General features: G+C 37.3%; 3 protein-coding genes across 4 annotated transcripts in view; 1 reads left to right on the top strand and 2 right to left on the bottom strand.

Moving 5' to 3' along the window:
• msh3 (mutS homolog 3 (E. coli)) overlaps window positions 1-6,392 on the bottom strand; it is a 55,817-nt gene extending 49,425 nt beyond the window's left edge. For both annotated transcript variants that reach the window (XR_015776408.1, XM_042488342.2), the window contains exons 1-8: window positions 6,112-6,392; window positions 5,503-5,611; window positions 4,117-4,415; window positions 3,309-3,554; window positions 2,700-2,816; window positions 2,492-2,609; window positions 1,699-1,838; window positions 960-1,126 (exon numbers count right to left, since the gene is read on the bottom strand). Coding sequence is in view for 1 of the 2 variants with exons in the window: in XM_042488342.2 (XP_042344276.2) it covers window positions 960-1,126; window positions 1,699-1,838; window positions 2,492-2,609; window positions 2,700-2,816; window positions 3,309-3,554; window positions 4,117-4,415; window positions 5,503-5,611; window positions 6,112-6,264 (1,349 nt within the window). In the remaining variant the exon portion in view is untranslated. The remainder of the gene's footprint in view (window positions 1-959; window positions 1,127-1,698; window positions 1,839-2,491; window positions 2,610-2,699; window positions 2,817-3,308; window positions 3,555-4,116; window positions 4,416-5,502; window positions 5,612-6,111) is intronic.
• A 2,701-nt stretch (window positions 6,393-9,093) lies between these two features.
• LOC121945066 (uncharacterized) lies at window positions 9,094-14,066 on the top strand. Its single transcript, XM_042489073.2, has 3 exons — window positions 9,094-9,249; window positions 11,938-12,045; window positions 12,191-14,066. The coding sequence occupies exons 1-3, from the start codon at window positions 9,204-9,206 to the stop codon at window positions 12,349-12,351; spliced, it is 315 nt and encodes a 104-aa protein (XP_042345007.2). The 5' UTR covers window positions 9,094-9,203; the 3' UTR covers window positions 12,352-14,066.
• A 4,290-nt stretch (window positions 14,067-18,356) lies between these two features.
• LOC121945068 (uncharacterized) lies at window positions 18,357-19,255 on the bottom strand. Its single transcript, XM_042489075.2, has 3 exons — window positions 19,097-19,255; window positions 18,795-18,896; window positions 18,357-18,660 (listed from the first exon to the last, which is right to left on the bottom strand). The coding sequence occupies exons 1-3, from the start codon at window positions 19,140-19,142 to the stop codon at window positions 18,470-18,472; spliced, it is 339 nt and encodes a 112-aa protein (XP_042345009.1). The 5' UTR covers window positions 19,143-19,255; the 3' UTR covers window positions 18,357-18,469.
• Window positions 19,256-19,842: the final 587 nt, after the last annotated feature.

Below are 19,842 nucleotides of genomic sequence, written 5' to 3'. Positions count from 1 at the left end.
TTTCACTTCATCACTTTTTACAACATGCATAAAAGTATGAACAGAGAGAATAACTACAGCGAGCAGGACTTTTTGTTCCAATGTTCAGGGGGCACTCTCAATATTGTTTTAAGAAGGGCTCGAAAAAATAAACCTATCCTTCCATTACTTGCACTTTAACACCTAAAATATTTAGCAAAGTCATATTTTAAATGTTATACCTTTACTTGTATGGCAGTATTCTTCCATGATGGTGTTGATAATATTAGTCTGAATACTTTTTCCTCCACTTTTCTGTGTAATAGCATCCACTAACAATTATTTTCTGCATTGCAAATATTGTGAAGTGACTGTGAGGTACATTGTAAAACTATAGGTTTTTATACCCATGTTTATCTTTAGCTTCCTCAGTCAGACTTTTCAGTGACTTTAGTTTGGAAAAATAGCAAAGAAGTTTATTTCTTTGGCCCCGAGTAGAAACTTCTGAAGCCTCACAAATACATTTATCATCACTAGAGCCTGCTGGGGCCTTCAGGGCCAACTTTTATTAACTGTAACTTTTATTAACTTTTTTTAAGCATTTATAACTGCTTTACACATTTGATCAACGAAACAAACTTAATACATCATCTGACAAACACGTGTCTTTCTAAAACTATTATTATTAAAATGTTTTGGGTTTTTTTTTTCATTTTTAAAATGAACAAGCCCTGGTTGGATCCCGGTTGGAAACTGTTTAGCCCTGCGGTGGAAACCAGCGAGCTGAGGGCCATTACCACATAAACTCACAATGAGCCTGCATTGATTCCCTCATTCAGATGGAGCCCAGAGAGCTCCAGACAAAACAACTGTCTACCCGCCGGGGGAAATCGAAACACAATCCCTCAGAATGAAGTAAACTAAACTCATAAACACAGAGAATGAACTCTCATGTAGTAAATGAGCGCAGACTGCCCCCTACTGGCCTGACAGCACATTACCTGGCATTGGCGATGCTCTGCAGGAGTCTGCTGGTTTGCTCGGAGAGGTCAGAGGGCACCAGGATCTCCACAGGGTTGATCTTTAGGACACGACTCTCCAGCTCAGAGCGAGACTGACCATCAGGGAAAGAGTCTAGTAACACGTCTCCTGTGCCGGGCTGTACCGCCTGCATACAAAACACATGCATTTAATTAACGCACACATTGGTCGTTACGTTTCTATGAATTAAAGTCTTCACACAGTTCATTTACTTAAGAGTTTAAATTAATTTACATGGGTTCCCAAACATTTACATGGACACAATTTCAAAACAGTTCCATGACTTTTCAAGGACTCATAATATTTTTTCTTCTTGCCAACTAGCAGATACTGAGGGAGAGAATGAATGCAGAGAGAAAAATGAAGAAACGTACACGACGTTAAACAAATGTTGTCATACATCCAGCCCATAGTGGAGTTACTTTACATCGACAACTTCAGAAAATCAATTTGCGGTTATGTTACAGTAAATTATCAAAGGAAGATTACTTTAACAATTCCATTACACATAACAAAATTCCATGATTTTTGCAAAACTTTCAATGACATTTAAAACTTCCATGATTCCACAACTTTTCCAGATTTTCCATGACCGTGGGAACCCTGTTTTTAATAAAAGTTTCATTGCACACAGAGATGCTTTTCTTCAGAAAATGAATGAATCCATAGTTTTTAAGAATTAGCACTCATCAGACTCACCACCAGTCCCACAGTGAGCTGCTTCTTCAGTTTGTCCCAGTTCTCACTGATGCACAGCAGGAAGCTGTCAGGAGGATCCGACACTACGTCACCACAGCCTTCCTCCTCCACACCCCCCAGTCTGCAGACCGGATTCACGTCTCAAAAAAAAAATCTGTTAAGGACACCACTTTGGATACAAGAAATAGAAAAGGTTGCTTTAAAGGGTAACTTTGATATTTTTCAACCTAGACTGTATTTTCCCATGTTGTTGAGGGTTTGGGTTAGCAACTTGTCTTGCTTTATCTCAAAAACATGGGAAGAAGGCAATAAGCAACTTAACAAAATGTGGCCCAAACATTAGCAAGAAATTAGTAAAAAAAAATGTAAAAAAAAAAATTTTTAAAAAAGAATTAAAAAGGTACAGGAAAACCCTAAAGTAAGCCATAAAAATAAAAGTAAATTACAAAAACAAAAACAAAAAAATACATTAAAGTCCTAAAAATAATATGTACTGTAACATAATTCTAAATATATAATTGTAAGAATTATAAACATAGTTTTCTTGATATTTTCAACAATCTGAGCCTGTCAGAGGTGAAAACAAGCACTTTTAGTGGACATAAATGTACGGTGAAAACATACCCAAAGTGTTTACATCGCAGCCAGTTTTGCAGCTGCCAGCTAAAGCCGTCTCACTTAATACTGGACCAATTTTGATGTTCCCATTAGTCACAGACACAAAAATTTGCAAAAATACGGTCTAAGTTGACAATCTCACACTCACACAGACATTCACAGCGTTTAAGGATACCCTCTCCCACCAGAGTGGACTTGGTGTACAGAGCACTCAGCTGGCGAGCGAACAGAGCGTTCCTATTGGCCCCTGACGCCTTGATCGCAGACGTCTCCGTCTGCTTAACCACACCAACCTAGCAATGAAAGACAATAACATTGCGATAAGAAACATCGTGACTCTAACGGCTTCTAAACACCAACAATAAACAAGATATATTTCATACCTTGTGTCCATGAGACACCAACCGCCTGACGTGAACAAACAAACGGTGCGTGGGGATACTGCAGGTCATGAAGTTATGATCCAGGTGACAGATGATATTCAGCTCTTTTGCAGCAATCTGTTTACACACATAAAGATGACATTTGCAAGAAGGGCCAAGTTGAAAGTTCAGGCAAATTAGTTTTTGATAAAGCAGTCCAGGGAAATTCTGAATTTAGATAAACTGCTGGCGTGTAAGTTTCATGTTTTTATCTTAGCATTTATAAATCAGTGGCAATCAGAGGAAACAACATCATTGTTTCCTATTCACTAAATTAGGGAAGAGAGTTAAAAATTTGGCAATAGTTAAAACTCTCTGTGCAACACATCAGTTTCTACTCTGTATTGGAACTAAATGCATCGTCACTATCAAATAAAATAAATGAATTATAAATATGCATTATTTAGCGATACATTACCAAAGAAGATAGAGGTGACATGCTTTAACAAGGCATTAACAATGTCTGAAAATATCCTTTAGCCAGCAGTAAAACATGACTTTCACACAGTAACAGAAGTGATATATTTTGGATTGATATTGTTACTTTTCTTTCACAGTTTCAGTTCTCACCTCTGCATCCTCTCCAAAGAACCTGTACTTGTATCCACACTCCACAGCCAGCAGCACATCCTTATGCTGCTGTTTCAGCTGGATGACCTGCTGTTCCAGGGGGGTGTAGACACTCTTTGAGCGCCTGGAGGGGCCGCTAGAGTCAGACGCAGAACTTTGCACGCCGCTCCTTCCTCCCCCTCCTCCTCCTCCTCCTCCTCCTCCTCCTCCTCTTCCTGGTTTGGCAAACTGGGACAAGCGGAACTCCTACAACAGAAAACAAAACATATTGAATCACTCTTTGTCTGTTCAGTGAAAACTGTTCCCCTCTCAGGGAGGACTTCCTATGATACACTGAGCTCCTCTCTCCTTTCTCTCTCTTTATTTGCAAATATTCATGTCCTAATACTGCATATCACTAACTCGGCTGGAAGTGAACCAGTTCCATGTTGGTGGAAAAGGGGTATCAGTGGTAAACATGCTTCTGTCTTGGCTTTTTTTTTGGAACGTGGTGCTGCAGGCATCAAAATCTGAATGAGTGCATGTTTGCAAAAAGCAAACATGCGCGTGTTCTTTGTGCTGCATTTAATTAAATACAGGTTGAAAAGGATTTGCCAATCAATATTTTCCCCTTTTATTTACGAAACAATTATGAAACTCCCCACAGCTCAAACTCTAGCCCATCCTGTCATATGGCCAAACTGACTTTTTTCTTGCCCTCCTCTCAAAAGGTCAGAGGTCAGCTTCAATGGTGCTCATAGACACTATGGGGATAACACATCCTCTGATGACCGTGATGTGATGGAGTCGACATGTATACACTGCGTACCTGTTTTGAAGCAGCCAGAACTGAACTCTCCATTTCTTCGACCTCCTCCTCGTCATCCTCACACTCCTCCTCTGTCTGTTGTCCTTTTTTACGCCTGTGTTGATCTGTAACGTCCAGAGGAGGTAAAACGCTGCTCCCTTGGTTCTGGGTTTTACTGACAGCCCCATCTGCCCTCTTTTCTCCCCTCTGAGTGTCACTCTGTCCGACGCTGAGCTCAGCCGAGCAGCTGAAGCCTTTCAGCTTCTCCAAGGTGGACGAGCAGAGCACGGCTGCTCCTCGGCTCGTTGTTAGCGTCTTCTCTGGATTGAGAAGAAAAACAAGTAGAGTGTGACTTTAACTTATACAATATATCTCATGAAAGGAAATCCCAAATAAAATAGTAAATATTTAATATTTTCATACATAATCTTAACTTAAGTGGACTCAGGATGATTTTCTCCTCCATTTAATCACTAATTTGTCACACTAACATCATGTCACATCAGTCCACGTTAGGTTTGCAAATCATACTCACATTCCTCAATCGATTATTGGTAGAATTAACTACTGATTAATTGTTAATTGAAAAAAAACAACAGCATAAACTATATTTCAAACAATACCAAAATGCATTTTTCCTCAATCAATGCTCATAGCAACATATTGCATATATTCTGACAGCATAGCCTATTGATTAATTAAATTTCATATAACAATAATATTAATACTAAATCTTTCCTCCTCCTTGCCTGTGTTTAAATCTCATATAAAAACCCATTTTTACCTCCATGGCCTTCTCAGACCCTGTATGACAGTTGCCAGCTTGTGGTTTTATCTTGTGGTTTTATTGCCTTTTTGTATATTTTTTTATGTCCTGTTTTATGTTATTTATGTCATGTTTTATCTGTTCATTGGTGTACAGCACTTTGTTCACCTCTGTTGTTTTTAAATGTGTTTTATAAATTAATTTGGATTGGATAATACATGTTATTAATAGGCAACTTACAAGTTCAAAAACAAGCAGCAGTGCATCCATAGATCATAAAGTCAAACAATCATCACAACATACAATGTGGATTTATTAGTCATTTTTTAAATAAACAGTACAAAGTTAATATAATAACTTGATGTGTTTATTTAAATTCAAACAACCCAGGCGCCTGGTGGCTCAGTGTACAGAGGCTGTGTCCTCGCCGCAGCGGCCACGAGTTCAATCCCAGCCCCGGCCCTTTGCTTTGATTATTAGCAGTTAATGAGACCGATAAAAGATATCTGAAACCATCACCTGGATAGATCACCTGGAGGATTTAGCATTACTGCACACGCTGTTTGGAGAGATGTGAAGCTTTTCGTGGGTGACGTGTGAGAGCAAAGAGGAAATGTTCTGTTTGAGGTGCTCACACTCACCTTCAGTGCTCTGACCGGATGCTGGTTGACAGTCCAAATCCTCCACGTGTGCCTGAGGCTTAGCTCGTTTTGATGGCAATCCAAAATCGTCATCAGGGGAGAGTTTCTTCTGCGGGACAAAAGCAGTTGAGGTTTAGTTACTAGCACTGAAATAAGTCTATACCAACAACTACAATAATAATAATAATAATAATAATCTTTATTTATATAGAAATTTCCAAGCTTAAGCACAAAGATTTTCCCAAATTAAAAAGGTTTACAGAATAAAATAAAACAAGATGTCAGAAACCCATGTAGCCCCTCCCCTGCTCCCTTAAGATATAACCAAAATTGAGACCACAATGGAGAAGAATATTTAAGCACAATAATAAAAATAGTAATGTGTACAACAACATATGAGGGTGCAAGTTTCGAAATTAAATTTCAAAAATAAGTAAATACAATGCGGGAAAGAGAATTAACCTCATTTAAGCAGATAAAAAATTAGATTAAAAGAAATAACCACATTGTAAGACGCTAATGGAGGAAATGACAAAACGGGTTGAATGCCAGTATATCTGCTCTTAGCATGAGTTTATGTGTGAGGTGAGTGCAATGAAGCACACTAACCTTGCCTCTCAAAAGCTGGTGCTTAGCAGGATTTTGGTTGATCCCACTCTGAGTGTTTGAGCTGCTGCTGCTGCTGCTGCTGCTGCTCAGTCCTCCGAAATAACTGCTGATGGAGGTCTGACTGGTGCACGACTTCTTCACAGACTTCGGCATGTTTTAACTTGCCCTTAAATCGGATGCATCATGACATAAATGTGGAGAAATCTGTGCACACGCGAAGCAAAACAGTACAGAGAGAGGCTTTGGCTGCCCGGCTTTTCAAAACACAGCGGCGCATGTGCTGAGATCACGCTGGCGCGTAAATGACGAAAATAGTGTCAGGCCAATCAGAACGTGACAATGTTTCCGGTTACATTTTTTCAAAATTAAACCAATTATTTCTGTTTTGTTCTACAGTTGTTATCAGTTATTGCTCCTGTTACATTGTTTTATCTATTATTATTATTATTATTATTATTATTATTATTATTATTATTATTATTATTATTATTATTATTATTATTATTATTATTATTATTATTATCATTATTATTTTGTTGTTATTTATTATCATTAATAATAATTTTAATTTACACTTGTTACAGTTGCGATATTTTTGCTGTTTGTTTGTCCAACAGATTATTGTTTCACATATACAATTGTAAAGTCTCTTGTATGTGTTAAATCAAAACCTTAAAAAATAAAGCTATATACAAAAGACAATGTAGTAAAATAAAATGATGAATAAAAATTGGACAAGATTTACACATACATAATACACTAAACATTCAATCTAGATTTGAATATTTGTATTTCCTTTTTTTTTTCTTGTAGTTAAACAAAGACCTTTGGGGACTTTTTCAATATTGGTCAACTTCTGTTGATATAATAAAAATATTATTATTCTAAATTATTTTAAAAAATATACAAAGTTTGGTCTCCAACTGGAAAGCAAGAAAGCAGGGTCTGGAATTAATAATGTAATTATTTAGGCAAAATATTTCATTCAAATTTGTGGCTTTTTAATTGCAAGCCCTGCATTTCTAAAAAGACAATTCTATGGGCTACAAAAAAAAGTGAATTTTTAAAAAAGTGAATTATTATTTATTCTGTAGTTTGCTCAGGGATGTTAATGCTTTAATCTGTATTCATTAGGTCATATGATATGCCCTTTTGACTGTACAATTTAAAAAATAAAAAATTCATGAACTGCAGATGAAAAATATGCTTCTAAAACATACATGAGCGAATGTGCCATCTATCATTGTTAAAACCCAATATCATGTGAACTAGTCCGGTAGACAAACTCAAGCACAGGATTTTAACACCTCCACATCTGCGTTCTTGAAGATCTTTATTGAAATTTTACTGCAAGATCACAAACAATATACAACAATATAAAATAAAGTGCAAACCAATGCCAAGTGCAAACATCCAAAGGTGTAAATTTAGTCAATGATAAATTGTTATAAAATGCTGATAGTTTGTAAGTCCAGTATGTTCCATGAATTATGGAGGTCAACAGGTACCTCTCTCTGCTGAGTAACAATAGCAAATCTTGTTTTCTATAACATAAAAACACACAACACAGATTGCAATTCATCTTCCGTATTACAATACATGACAGATTTATAACATTGACCATCAAAGATCCCAGATGTCCAGGGCTCTGTAACAGTCCATTAGGAGATGCTGCTGTGTCCCATCATCATCACAATGAATCATTGGACATGTTATGTAGTTATATAGCAGCTGCTATACAAAACCACTCATACAAAGTCTCCCGCAGCCTGTCCTCTGAGAGATTCTTATCTTTTAGATTTCAGTCCACCTTTGTGCTTGCTGTGGAGGACCACAAGTGTCACAGAAATAATACCAAAGTATTTCATTAATTAATAACTAATTATACAGATACAACAGACATTAATAAATACTTGTAAATTAATTATGACTCTGTAAATAAATTGAGTAAAAAATTACAAAGTAATCTATTATTTGATTCTTTAATGGGCAATTCAATAAAGCAGCTAGTAAGTACATCATTTCAAGATACTTTAATGAATTAATAAATAAATAATGGTATTTACAACTGTATTTCAGAATGCAGTTTGAAAAAGAGTATCAAATAACTGGATTCACATATTGCATTAAGAATACAGATTTTAATCAGGCATTTAAAAGGGCAATTTCCTTTCCCATTTGCATTTGCATTTTCTCCACCTTTTCCTTTTCCTGGTAAATGTTTTTATTTCCTTAGTCATTTAGCTTATGCTTTTGGCCTCTGAATTTAGCCGTTCTGTGACATTTTAGGCCTTGTGCTGATAAAACAATACAAGACAATATAATGGGATGTAACAAGCTTTCTGATTGGCTATCACCTCTCATATGCAGACATATGAGGTGGATGCGGGGAGAAGAAGGCAGTAATGTCAGGGGAAGAATTAGCATTTTAAGGACTAAAATGATTTGAGTTAGATGAATTGCACACAGAAGACACCACTTTTATGTGACTAAATAACATTAACCCATTCCATCCTTATTCTAACCAGACTTTTCGTCCCATGTCAAAGTGATGACACTGTCTAGACTGGTCAGAGAGTGGCTAATGGGTCAAAGTTTCCATTTGACTTACACTTCTCTTTTCATTACTTCATGTCCCCTCTCTGCTGATTTTTTTATCTAGAGCTTTATTTGTTCTGGTGACAGAATGCCTAAGGATTTGTTTTTGCTTATTTCCTTTAAAAATGTTATTTAAAGAACCACGAGAAGGAAGTGAAAGTGCTTTGTCTGTGTTTGTCAAGACAGGAAATTAGGAGAGATTAAAAATATATATCCTTATATTTGTTAATTTTCCCCCCGTTACTAAAATTGATTTCAGAGTCTGTTCAACAGTATTAAGTTTTTGTCTTCATTTCCAGAAAAGTAGATGACTGTCTCAGGGATAATGAGGTCACTTTAAGGGTGACATTATTCAGGTCACTTGGGTGGAGGCTTTGTGAGGAAATGCAAATGTTCAAGTTCAGGAAAACAACAGCAGGAAAGTTGGGCTGTTATAGAACGGCTTCTCTCCAGTTCTCCTTTCACTTTAACAATCTGTTTCCTCTCCGTTCACGATGCAGCTTTATGGAGCTCTGATTCTGTTTATGACCCTGTCTACAGGTAAGAACAGCTTTCAAGTCAGGCCTATGTCTGACTAAACATTATGACTTAAATTTATTTAAATTTAAAATTAGTTTAAATGTTTAAAAGCTCTTACTTGTACCCTTAAAGCACAAAGGGAAGTGGTGTCTTAGAGTTAAAGTAGTAGTTTGATGTGCCGCTTTTTATTAGAAGATTAATACCACTATTATGTTTGTCCATACAGCCAGCAAATGTTAAATTTATCTTAAATTTTTGGTTTAATGGCCTCAAACTTTTTCTTGTTCTGAGGTGGAAACTTCCAGGTTTCTTCACCTCAAGATTGTGAAGAATTGACGATACTAAGAATTATAAGCATACTGACTAAATAGAGCACAGTATTGTGAGTAGGTCACTAGGGTGCTATTTATCACACTTGGTTTTGGTGAGAGGCCCTCAGCACCTCATACCAACCCACCGTGGCACCGAGTGTGTCATTTTTGACTGACATAGTATAAAGAGTTGGAAAGTTGATGTAAGGAGGAGGTCTGGGTTCACAAGTGGGTAAAACACAACACTTTCCCAGCAAGATTGCTATTTGTGTCCCATACAAAACCAAAATAAGGTTTAAGTTTTTTTTTACTACATAACATATGATGTATGTGTGTACATTATGTTACATCACAATCAAAATGCCTTTATTTTAACACAGACCATGATCTTTTTTCTAAATCTAACCAAGTGCTTTTGCTGCCTTATCTAAGAAAGTACCTAAAAATGAAATAAACCAACAGTGGAAGTTTATTTTAAAAAGACACCATGAGCCATAGCCACAAAGAAAGGATTGCGCCTGCTAATAGCACCATTATTTACACAGATTTAGCACTGGCAATCTGCCCCGATTTAGCACTCTATCCACAAAAGAATTTGCACTAACAACATCCAGGCACCAACAAGCCCACAAAGTTTGGCAGCGCAGAGCAATTTGCCCTCCTTTTGTGTTTAATTGAGCAGGCTGATCTCTTCCCAGTAATTCAGGCTTTTCTCCATATTTCAGATTGGTTCATATTGAAAACTGCAGAGAGCACAAAACTTTGCAGTGAGTGTCACTTTTGTTTGTTGCCCGCAGTTGGTGTGTTGCAGCTGGCTCCTGCATCTCACAGCAGCTGACACTATACATGTCTCCCAGATTAGGCATAGGCCGTGCACTTTTAACCATGGTGCTGCGGTGGCTTCATAGTATCAGGTGGATCAGCTGAGATTTGATGGTAATAAATGTTTTCTTCTGCACCACATCCACACAGGTCGGCTGATACACATAGACCGCGGGTTTATACAGTGAGGTTGTTTGTGATGAGGCAGCCCTTATGGATGAATCCTGATCTCCATCAAAACTATATTATTTCAAAATCTGTTATAAGCTCACAACGCACTTGATTCCTCACTCTGACTCTATATTTGGCCCATAATATCACTCAATATCAATTCAATATCATTCAAAGGTCACATGTTGAAGGGAGATAAGTTGCACCTATTTAATACAGGGGTCTCAATGGCGTTAAATAGCACCACTTTAACTGGCTGTGGCAGTTAGTGCTGGTCTTTGTGAATATGGTATTTTGTATTTGCAATGAGCCATCTTGGCATAGGAAGGAGAAAATTTTCCACCAAATATTTCGAATATCCCTTAATATGCATACATGCAAATGGGATAGGCACAATAGGACATTGTCTCCTTGGCATTGCAGTTTGCATTCAGTTTGCATGCATTTCACCAGTGTGCTTTGTGGATTGTTATGCTATCTTTTTGTCTCATCAGAACAGGTTTAGTGGCTGCAAAAGCAGTTCAGTCTTTTTGTGGATATGGCCCAATGTATGTAATGACTGGGAGCTATCATGCCATCCCAGACTGTCAAAAATTGATGCTGGATGGATAGCTAGAGTGTCATAGTTTTACACGTGGGGCCACTGACCAAGCACCGGTATTTGATGAGCTGGGAGTGAGAACGCATTGCAACCTTTGGGGACTCAACCTGAAGAGAACTTTTGTCACATGTCATTTCTGCCTCCCCTCGTTTTAAGTCACCTCTTTACTTGACTATTTACTGAAAACTGCAGTGATCAGCGTCTTCTTGCAAAACACTCCCAACTAAACAGTTTTTTCTTGATCGCTTCAGCACATTTTTCCATCCAAGGTTTACTTTTACAAGCAACTCACACACAGCCGTAACCAGACTAAAAATGACAAAAACAACACAGCAAAACACAGCAGTAACACTGCAAAATGGCACCACCTTCTCAAAACTTGTCACTCAACGCTAAGAACTAAACCTTTTCATCAATACATACAGTTTCTGTTCTAATTTAACAACATTGAAACTAAAGCTATAAATATCAACCCCTGAAACTATCACTTCCACTTTAGTGCAGCAGCCTCACAGTATCTGACACGTTTTTACCACTGATACTCTCACTATACTTTGGGTTTTATATATATTTATATATGTATATTTGAGTATAAAATATTTGAAATCTCTGGAAATTTATACAGTAAAATATTGTAGTTCTGTTTTTATATTGCTGAATAAAGCTGTAAAGCATATTGTAAACATCATGTATTTTTCCACGTACATGTACATACTGCGAAAAAATCCAAATGACAGTGTATAAATATAAATGTGATGTGTGATGTGTGGTGCGTCTTGACCTGTGCACTGTGTCTCTGTGCAGCATGTGGACTACGATGCTTCACGTGCACAGCCGCTGACCTGCACTCCTGCACAGACACCAAATCCTGTCCTGTCATTTTCGACCGCTGTTTCTCTGTCAGAGTAGATGGTACGTTTTTCTTTCATGTTAATAGTTTTTACAGTTTATTTGCAGAAACCAAACTCAAAGTAATTAATGCCATACTGAACGCCTGGTGGCTGTGACTCATGTTTTGTAAACTGGTTTCTGAGAGTTTTTCTATCATCTTTGTCAGGTTTTAATGTCGTTACCAAGGGCTGCCAAAACCGCCTAACATGTGTAGGTGCCATGGGTTGCTGTGAAGGAAACTTGTGTAACAGCGCTACACCAGCTGGTCCCGGTATCCTCTTCCTGCTGCTATCTTCAGTCATCATCATCATCACACTCTTCCTCTGAGTCTCTGGGATTTTGTTATTTCAATGTTGCACTTTTTTTCTGACCCAATTTGTACAACTCAAGAAGAATAAACAACTTAAATGTTAAGCTGCTCTCACATCATACTAACATCTATATTTCAGTCTGGATTAAAGAGGTGGACCTACTGAACAACATGGCCATGTTTGGACCCACAGCACCAGTAGTCAGATGGTTCAATGGTTAGCACACACCTATACCAGCATGAAGACCAGTGTGTTGGTTTAAAACCTGGTTCAGCAAGGCTCCATACAGGTGTTCCCTGTGTGAAGATGTGGTAAATAGAAAAAAGAAACTTAAAAAAAAAATAATAAAAAATGAAATAAATAAAAATAAATAATAAATCTTGTTTAAAAGGTCCAGTGTGTAGGATCTACAGGCATCTATTCACAGAAATGGTGTATAACATTCATAACTATGTTTTCACTAGTTTATAATCACCTAAAAAAAGGAATTGTTGTGTTTTTGTTTTCTTGGAATTAGCTGTTTTGATCAGACAGACTAAGAGGGAGGGAGAGAGAGATGCACCTCAGTAACTTGTTAGTGCAGATTAGCTATTTTTCCAAAGTAGGACAAAATAATCCTAACCTGTTTTTACATGTAAGTTATTGCCATGTCAACAAAGGCAGACGCAGCTTAATAATGGCTAAACTTCATCCACGAATGTCTGATGAAGATACCTAAAGAAGGAAATACAGAAAGAAATAGTGGAAGGAGAGGTTAAATCTGATTTAATAACAGTCACTAGGTGAATGGTTTATACTGTGAAACGGGAAATATGGCTCACTGAGAATGAAGTGAATTAGGAATTATAATTGTTATAGTTTGTTTAAACAAGCTTGAACATTTCCACTAAGCATTTCAAATTCACTACCATCAGACATTCACAAGATGGCGCCAAATGGACGAATTTTTACATCCTGCTAAAAGTGTCGTTGCCTTATAAATCAGCAACATTTCTGCAATAATAATAATAATAAAGAAATAATTAAATATGAAAAACTGCTGTATGGCTGTATATCTTTTGATCTTGTTACCCTCCCAGAGAGCTTGTCTCATTTTGTTTAGTCTGTGCTGTTTGTTTTTGCTGTCTTGCAGAGTGCTTTCCTTCCTGATAGAAACTTTTGTCTAATTCATCTTGTTTTCTCTGTTTATTGTTATAGTTAGAGTTTGTTGTTGGTGGTGTGGCTTTACTCTGAAGCTGAGAGGGTTCTTTATGGAGTGGGGGCAGGGGGGGTCTAAGGGTGCTGGGTGGGTGTAAGGGGAATTTGGGTTTTGTGTGGGTTGTGTTGTTGAGTGTTCATGTATGTTGTATGTTGGTGTTGTGTGTTTCTGTGTTGACACCTGGAAGAAGTCTTAAAAGTCTGCTTATGATTCATGTATATTGGCGTCACATTGAAAAATATAAAGACAGAAAAGTAATCAACGTGTAAAAGTTAGCGGTGAAACTAAAACAGGGCCTGTAAAAGTTAGATGACAGGGAAAAGGGCTTATTGTTTTATGTATTTTATGAATTTTAAATTTATTTATTTGCTGTGTTTTTTCAGTTACTATTATTATTGAGTTCAAAGTGCAGTACAAAATGCCGTGAAAGAATATATCTGTTTTACCACAAGTTGTGCTGATTGATAGAATTATTTGCTTTTGTTGTATGTGTTTAGAGCATTTTTCAAATAAAATGTGTTATTTCAGCCAGAGCCTTACAGTATAGGCCTGTGTGTGATATGATATCTGTGTCTTCTAGCTCAACCTTTTGAGTACCTCTGACAGTGGATCTGGTATGGGTGGTTATCAATGGCGCTGGAAAATTGCGTGCAAACCCTCAGCACTCAGGAAATAAATACACAAAAGATTTGGCCTGTTTGAAGAGCAATACAAGTATATAGTAAACAGCAGAGAGACAATACCTGAGATCAGACAGTCAGTGGTTATTTATGGTTGCAGCAGAACACAGAAGTCCATAAAAGAAACATCTGTTTAAACTGTATCTTTGATTTGGAGTATCTCTATTGAACGAAACACCTGAACAGACATCAAATCTTATTTTATCTTTATCTTTAACTGTCGTTTCTCTTTCAACTGTTTTTCTTTCACTTTGTATGTTTCTAATATTAAGAATTCAAAGCACACACCAAAATCAATCATCACTTAGTTGATACAACACGTTTCTGAGAGTTTTCCTCATCATGTTTTGTAAGTTCTGACATGATTACCAAGGGCTGTCAAACCAGTGTACCATGTGAAAGTGCTATGACTTGCTGTGAAGGGGACCTGTGTAACAGAGAGATCTGGTCCCAGTGCCTCTCTCCAGGATTTGTAACAGCTTAGGATAAAAGTTCACTTTCCATAAAGCAGGAGCAGGCACACTTGTCCAAAGGGCAGCAGGCAGAAACAAAGGCAGGAAAGCTAAGGCGACTGCAAACTAGGCACCCTGCCTAAGTGCGGTTGGAAATTGGCTTGTGTAGATATTTCAGACTAATGAAGGACATAGGAAACAAGTGGGCGGGGTGTTAAATGTAGGGCAGGAGGAAGTGGCTGGATGTTTGAGTGTTGAACATACTGCTCTACTACACAAACACAATTCATTTTAATATGGTGCGGTTTTTTGGCCACAATGACACATTTTGTTTGCATGATATGCTCACGTCCAAAAAACATTAAAAACATGCAACAATATTTACATCAATCAACACAACTTGCGGTCAACTGAGTGTATTCGATCAATCATTGTACAAAGGACAACAAAATGCTAAATAAAGCCATCAATATGAACCACATTTACCTTGCAATATTTTGTGTTCAGTGCGTGTGTTATTTGGTGATACTATACATAGGTGCAGTTGCCTACGTGCTAACAAAGAGAAGCAAACATATCACAGCATAAACTGTATTCTTATCTCTAATGATAATTTTACTAGAAAAACAAAAAACCCTGCTGCACTCTAAGCCTGCCCTTTTTACACTTTGAGATGTGCTGTTGAAATACTGTGGGCAAAGAAGAAGAAGAAGAAGAAGAAGGGGGAAGAAAGTTTTCTTCTATTATTCTAATCTCGTGTACACATTTTTCCGCACCCATCATCTGTCACTGGCATATATGAAAGACCTGTAGTAAGTCCTTGATTAGACAGTCATTATAGCACAGCTTTAGTACTGCATGTGCTATTCACAAAAGAACAAATAAAGAATGAAGCCCAAACTCAGAAACACATACACTTACATATACATTTTGACCAAGTCTTGTTTTTAGACTTTTCAAACTCAGAAATGCTATTTGTCTCCTCCTCTGCATACTTGCCTTTTTCCTCTTTGATTCAGGCTTGCAAACAGCAACACAGAGATGTATCTTTTATAGATGAATTAGGACTGATTGCTAATTGAAGAACTGTGCAAAGGAGTTTTTACACAGGTGTTTTATTCATAATTCATAATTATGCAGGTTTTTCTATTAGATGTGAATAGATGACTTCCTTTTATTTAACACAGTTAAACTAATAGAGTTCTAGGTCTTTCTATGAGATCTGTTTTAACGGTTTTGAAAAAGGTTGTGAAATGTTGCTGCCGATTGGGAGAGAAAAAATTACTTCAAAACTTGTTGCACAATAGGCTCATTGGAGATGAGCTGCACCTCGCCTGAAAAGTGGACCACAGCAGGCAACCTGCAGCAGGATGTAGTGACCAAAAAAACGCAGTCAAATCACCATGGATTCCAGCAGTTTACAGTCTGTACAGGAAGTTACAAAAACACTCCCATCCTGAGATAATAAATGATTCCACATGAATTCTCATGTCAGTCTGCGTCATACCAGTTTGCTGCTGTATATCAGCTGAGCAGACCCGTCACCCTCAAACTACATAAATAAAATAAAAACATTGGCGTCATATACGACTGCTGTCAGAAAAGATCAGTCAGACAGCCCATAATCAGGGCTACACATCTGTACAGATGTTAACACCCATCACACTCAGGCTGCTTACAAGTGTTGCTGAATACTTCAATAATTAAACAGTCCAATTTTGATGTACAAATAGACTAGTTTATGATGAATGTTTTTAGTCTCTCAGACCACCAGAAAAAAATTCAAATCAGATGAATAAAATCTAAATCTGTAATTCAGCAAAAATGAGAAATTCATATACAATGCAGCGGTGTAAAACTTACACAACTCTTTTACTTAAGTCAGAGTATAGATACTCCTGGTAAAACATTACCGCTGAGTCAAATTATTACTTGAGTTAATGTACTGGAGTACTTGCTTCTGAAAATACTGAAGTATTTAAATCTTTTAATCTCAGGGCATTATTGTATATTATTACAGTACATTTGCAGAACTTAATGACTCAAAAAAATAAACCACTGAATGCACGGACATCTTTGCTGGCTGGGTTAATCCAACTTCTTTTTTTTTTACTCACCATTTTAGTTTTGTTTTTTTTTCTGAGGAGAACTTGAAATTTTAAACCAAAATTAAAAACAACAGGTCTTACAGAAGAATCTAACAAACTCTCAGCCTAAATCAGGACCAATACTTGTCAACTGTTTTGTCAACAGTTCGTATATTAATTCAACTCCTGTTACACAGCACTGCCAGAAAAGTGAAACAGCTTGACCTCTCCACATATCTCTACTGATAAACTGCCCAATCTGAGCATCACATGTGCAAGGTAACAACAACCAATTCACATGCAGAACTGCATCAGTTTAAAATCATCCACAGCAAATTTAACGAGTAGTGAGAACCTTCAGAGGAATATAGTGGAGTTAAAAGTACAATATTTGTCTTTTATATGTGGTGAAGTCAAAGCTACAAGTATACTTACTTATACTTACCGTTATACAATTTAATTTTGGAGGAACAATTTTGTTATGAGAGTATGTAAGCTTTATTTTACATTTGTGTGGTGTCACGCTGTTGTGTTATTATTAGGTCTATTTATCTTTTAAACTGAACTTTACACAGGAATGTAAAACATTACAATGTGTGTAAATAAAGCAGGCATGGTGGAGACAGAAATAGTACATTAAAGCTATGCCAATGCGTGCGCTTGCAACAGCACTCGCACTTCATGCCAGCCCTGTATGAGTCAGTGCCCCACTTGGGCCACGGCATAAATAAAAGGTCTGGACACAACACTGAACAAAAGTGCTTTATAAGTTAACCAAAGCATCATCAAAGTTATCATCTGGGCACCATGAATGTCTGAGCTGAATGTCATAGCACTCCAAAAGTTAATAAGTATTTCAGACTGCACCAAAGATTGGATCAACATAACCGTTGTTAGAACCACATTGACAGTCATCAGATGGTTCAGTGATTTGCAAACAAAGGTGCCCAAATGTGGGTACATGGTTGTTGGTTTTTAAACCAGTTTAGGCAAGGCTCTATGCAGGAGTCCCCTGTGTGAGGTTTTGTTATCTCAAAACAAGAATGGTAGTAATCTCATTCGTGTGTGATTTTTACTTATTTGATAAGAATTTTGATTTAAAACCTAAAAACACAAGTGCATAAATATTGAGCTGAAAGTTTTTTTGTGTATGTATGTAACCTTTTTTGTAATCACCATCATTTTGATTAGTAATTGCATTTCATTGCATATTTTTTCTTAGTAACTGTAACTGATTACAGTTACAATTATTTTGTCATTGATTACTAACTAGTTGGCCTGAAAAACACTGAAAGACCTTAACTTAAAGACTTTAACTTCAACTGACATTTTTTAAGCACCTGCTTTTTACAAAAGACCAAACATATACTTTAAACAGAAAAGTCAATAACTGTATCGATGTGACATATGATATATGAAGATATATTATCATTCACTTCAACACTTCCACTTTTACATTTCAAGCTGACTTTAATCTTTAGATCAACAATCAAAAATATAATTTATTGATTTGCTCATAATAGTTCATATTTTATGTCCTTTTTTGTCACTCTTGATTCTAATGAGGGTTTCCACAAAACCTAAAGAATCAAACAGTGCAATGGTCTATTATATTGTGCTTTTATTGAACCAACATTCATTTACAGCTTTACAATTTGCTAATTTGGTTATTATTGAGAGAAGACCAGTATTCTTACGCTGTGGCTGCTCCAGAGCCTCAGAGAAAGAGTGTGACGATGCTCGAGGACACCAGCAGGAGAAGGACACTGGAACCAGTGGGTATATTGCTGGAACCAGTGGGTTTGGGGATGTCAATAGCTGGCTCATCGCTGTTACACAAGTCCGTGGCACAGCACTTTATGGGGTCAATACATAAATTACTGAGCATGCAGCCCTTAGTGACAACACCTGTGAGACATGATGCAAAAAATCAGTTTTAACAACAATAAAAAGTCTCTATTTAGTAAAGCAATATATCTGCACAGATAGATAAATACATTATTTGAAATATTCAATTATTTAGCTGTGGAACAATAACTCACCGTGCAACACAAAGGAGGTGCAACGCTCAAAGATGGGAGGACAAGTTAACTGCTCTGTGCAGGATTCGCCTGATGTACAATGGTGGCATCTCAATCCACACACTGTACAGAAATACAGAGTAGTGCCACAAATGGTTCAAGATATTCCAAATCTAATGCTCAATGTTTTAGACATTTTTTCAAAGATAATGTGAAGAAAAACTTGAGAGAAAACCAGACAATGGAAATTATTACACAACTCTCTGTTTGTTTAATCATTAGTATAGGCTCAAGCCAATAATCATGAATCATAAGCTGTTTACCTGCAGACAGAGTCATAAAAAGGATCAGAGGTCCAAACAACTGCATTGTGACCAAAGAGAAAAAGACTTTTAATCAACCCTGTAAAAGGAGAACTGGAGTGAGCATGTGATCTCTCACGCTTCTTCATAACAGTTTAACTCTTTGGTGTTTCTTCAACGCCACAGCAACATTTCCGGACCAAACCCCCACCCATAGTAATCTCATCCTCTCTGGAGAAACAGCCATGTAAATGGTATGTCCTGCAGTGTGATCTAGCCAATGGTCTTGTTTCCCTCATCACGTGCTGAGCATAAATAACCAATAACTGCCCTGTAGATTCGCTCATGGCAGATGTCGGGATAGGGGGTAATGAGACAGGAGATAGGATGTCCAAGGCTGCACTAAGGCGGGAGAGTATAGATGCCTGGGTTTCTATTGGTAGAAGTGGGTGTGGTAATCTAATTAAAGAAGAAATCAATATGTACTGGCAGAGAGAGTGGGAGGAGGAGCCAAAGGGCTGGCATCTTTCTTTCTATTCACCAAAGGGTCTATGGAAATGGTAAAGCCAAACTAAATAGAGTAGATGAAATCAAGCTGATTAGATTAGGGTGGGGCACTGAGGACTGCAGAGCGGACCACTGTTGGTGGGGAAACACAAAGGATGGGAAATGTACGTTATGTGGAGAGATGGAGACCGTGCAACAGTTGCGACAAGCTTCAGTGAAGGCTGTATACAAAAGAAAGGAGATCCTTGTTAGAGGGAGTG

This window comes from Plectropomus leopardus, chromosome 4, assembly GCF_026936395.1.
Source record: "Plectropomus leopardus strain MGB_pleo_1.0 chromosome 4, ASM2693639v1, whole genome shotgun sequence".
Classification (NCBI taxonomy): domain Eukaryota; kingdom Metazoa; phylum Chordata; class Actinopteri; order Perciformes; family Serranidae; genus Plectropomus; species Plectropomus leopardus.
This window is presented reverse-complemented; position numbering and strand designations above follow the sequence as displayed.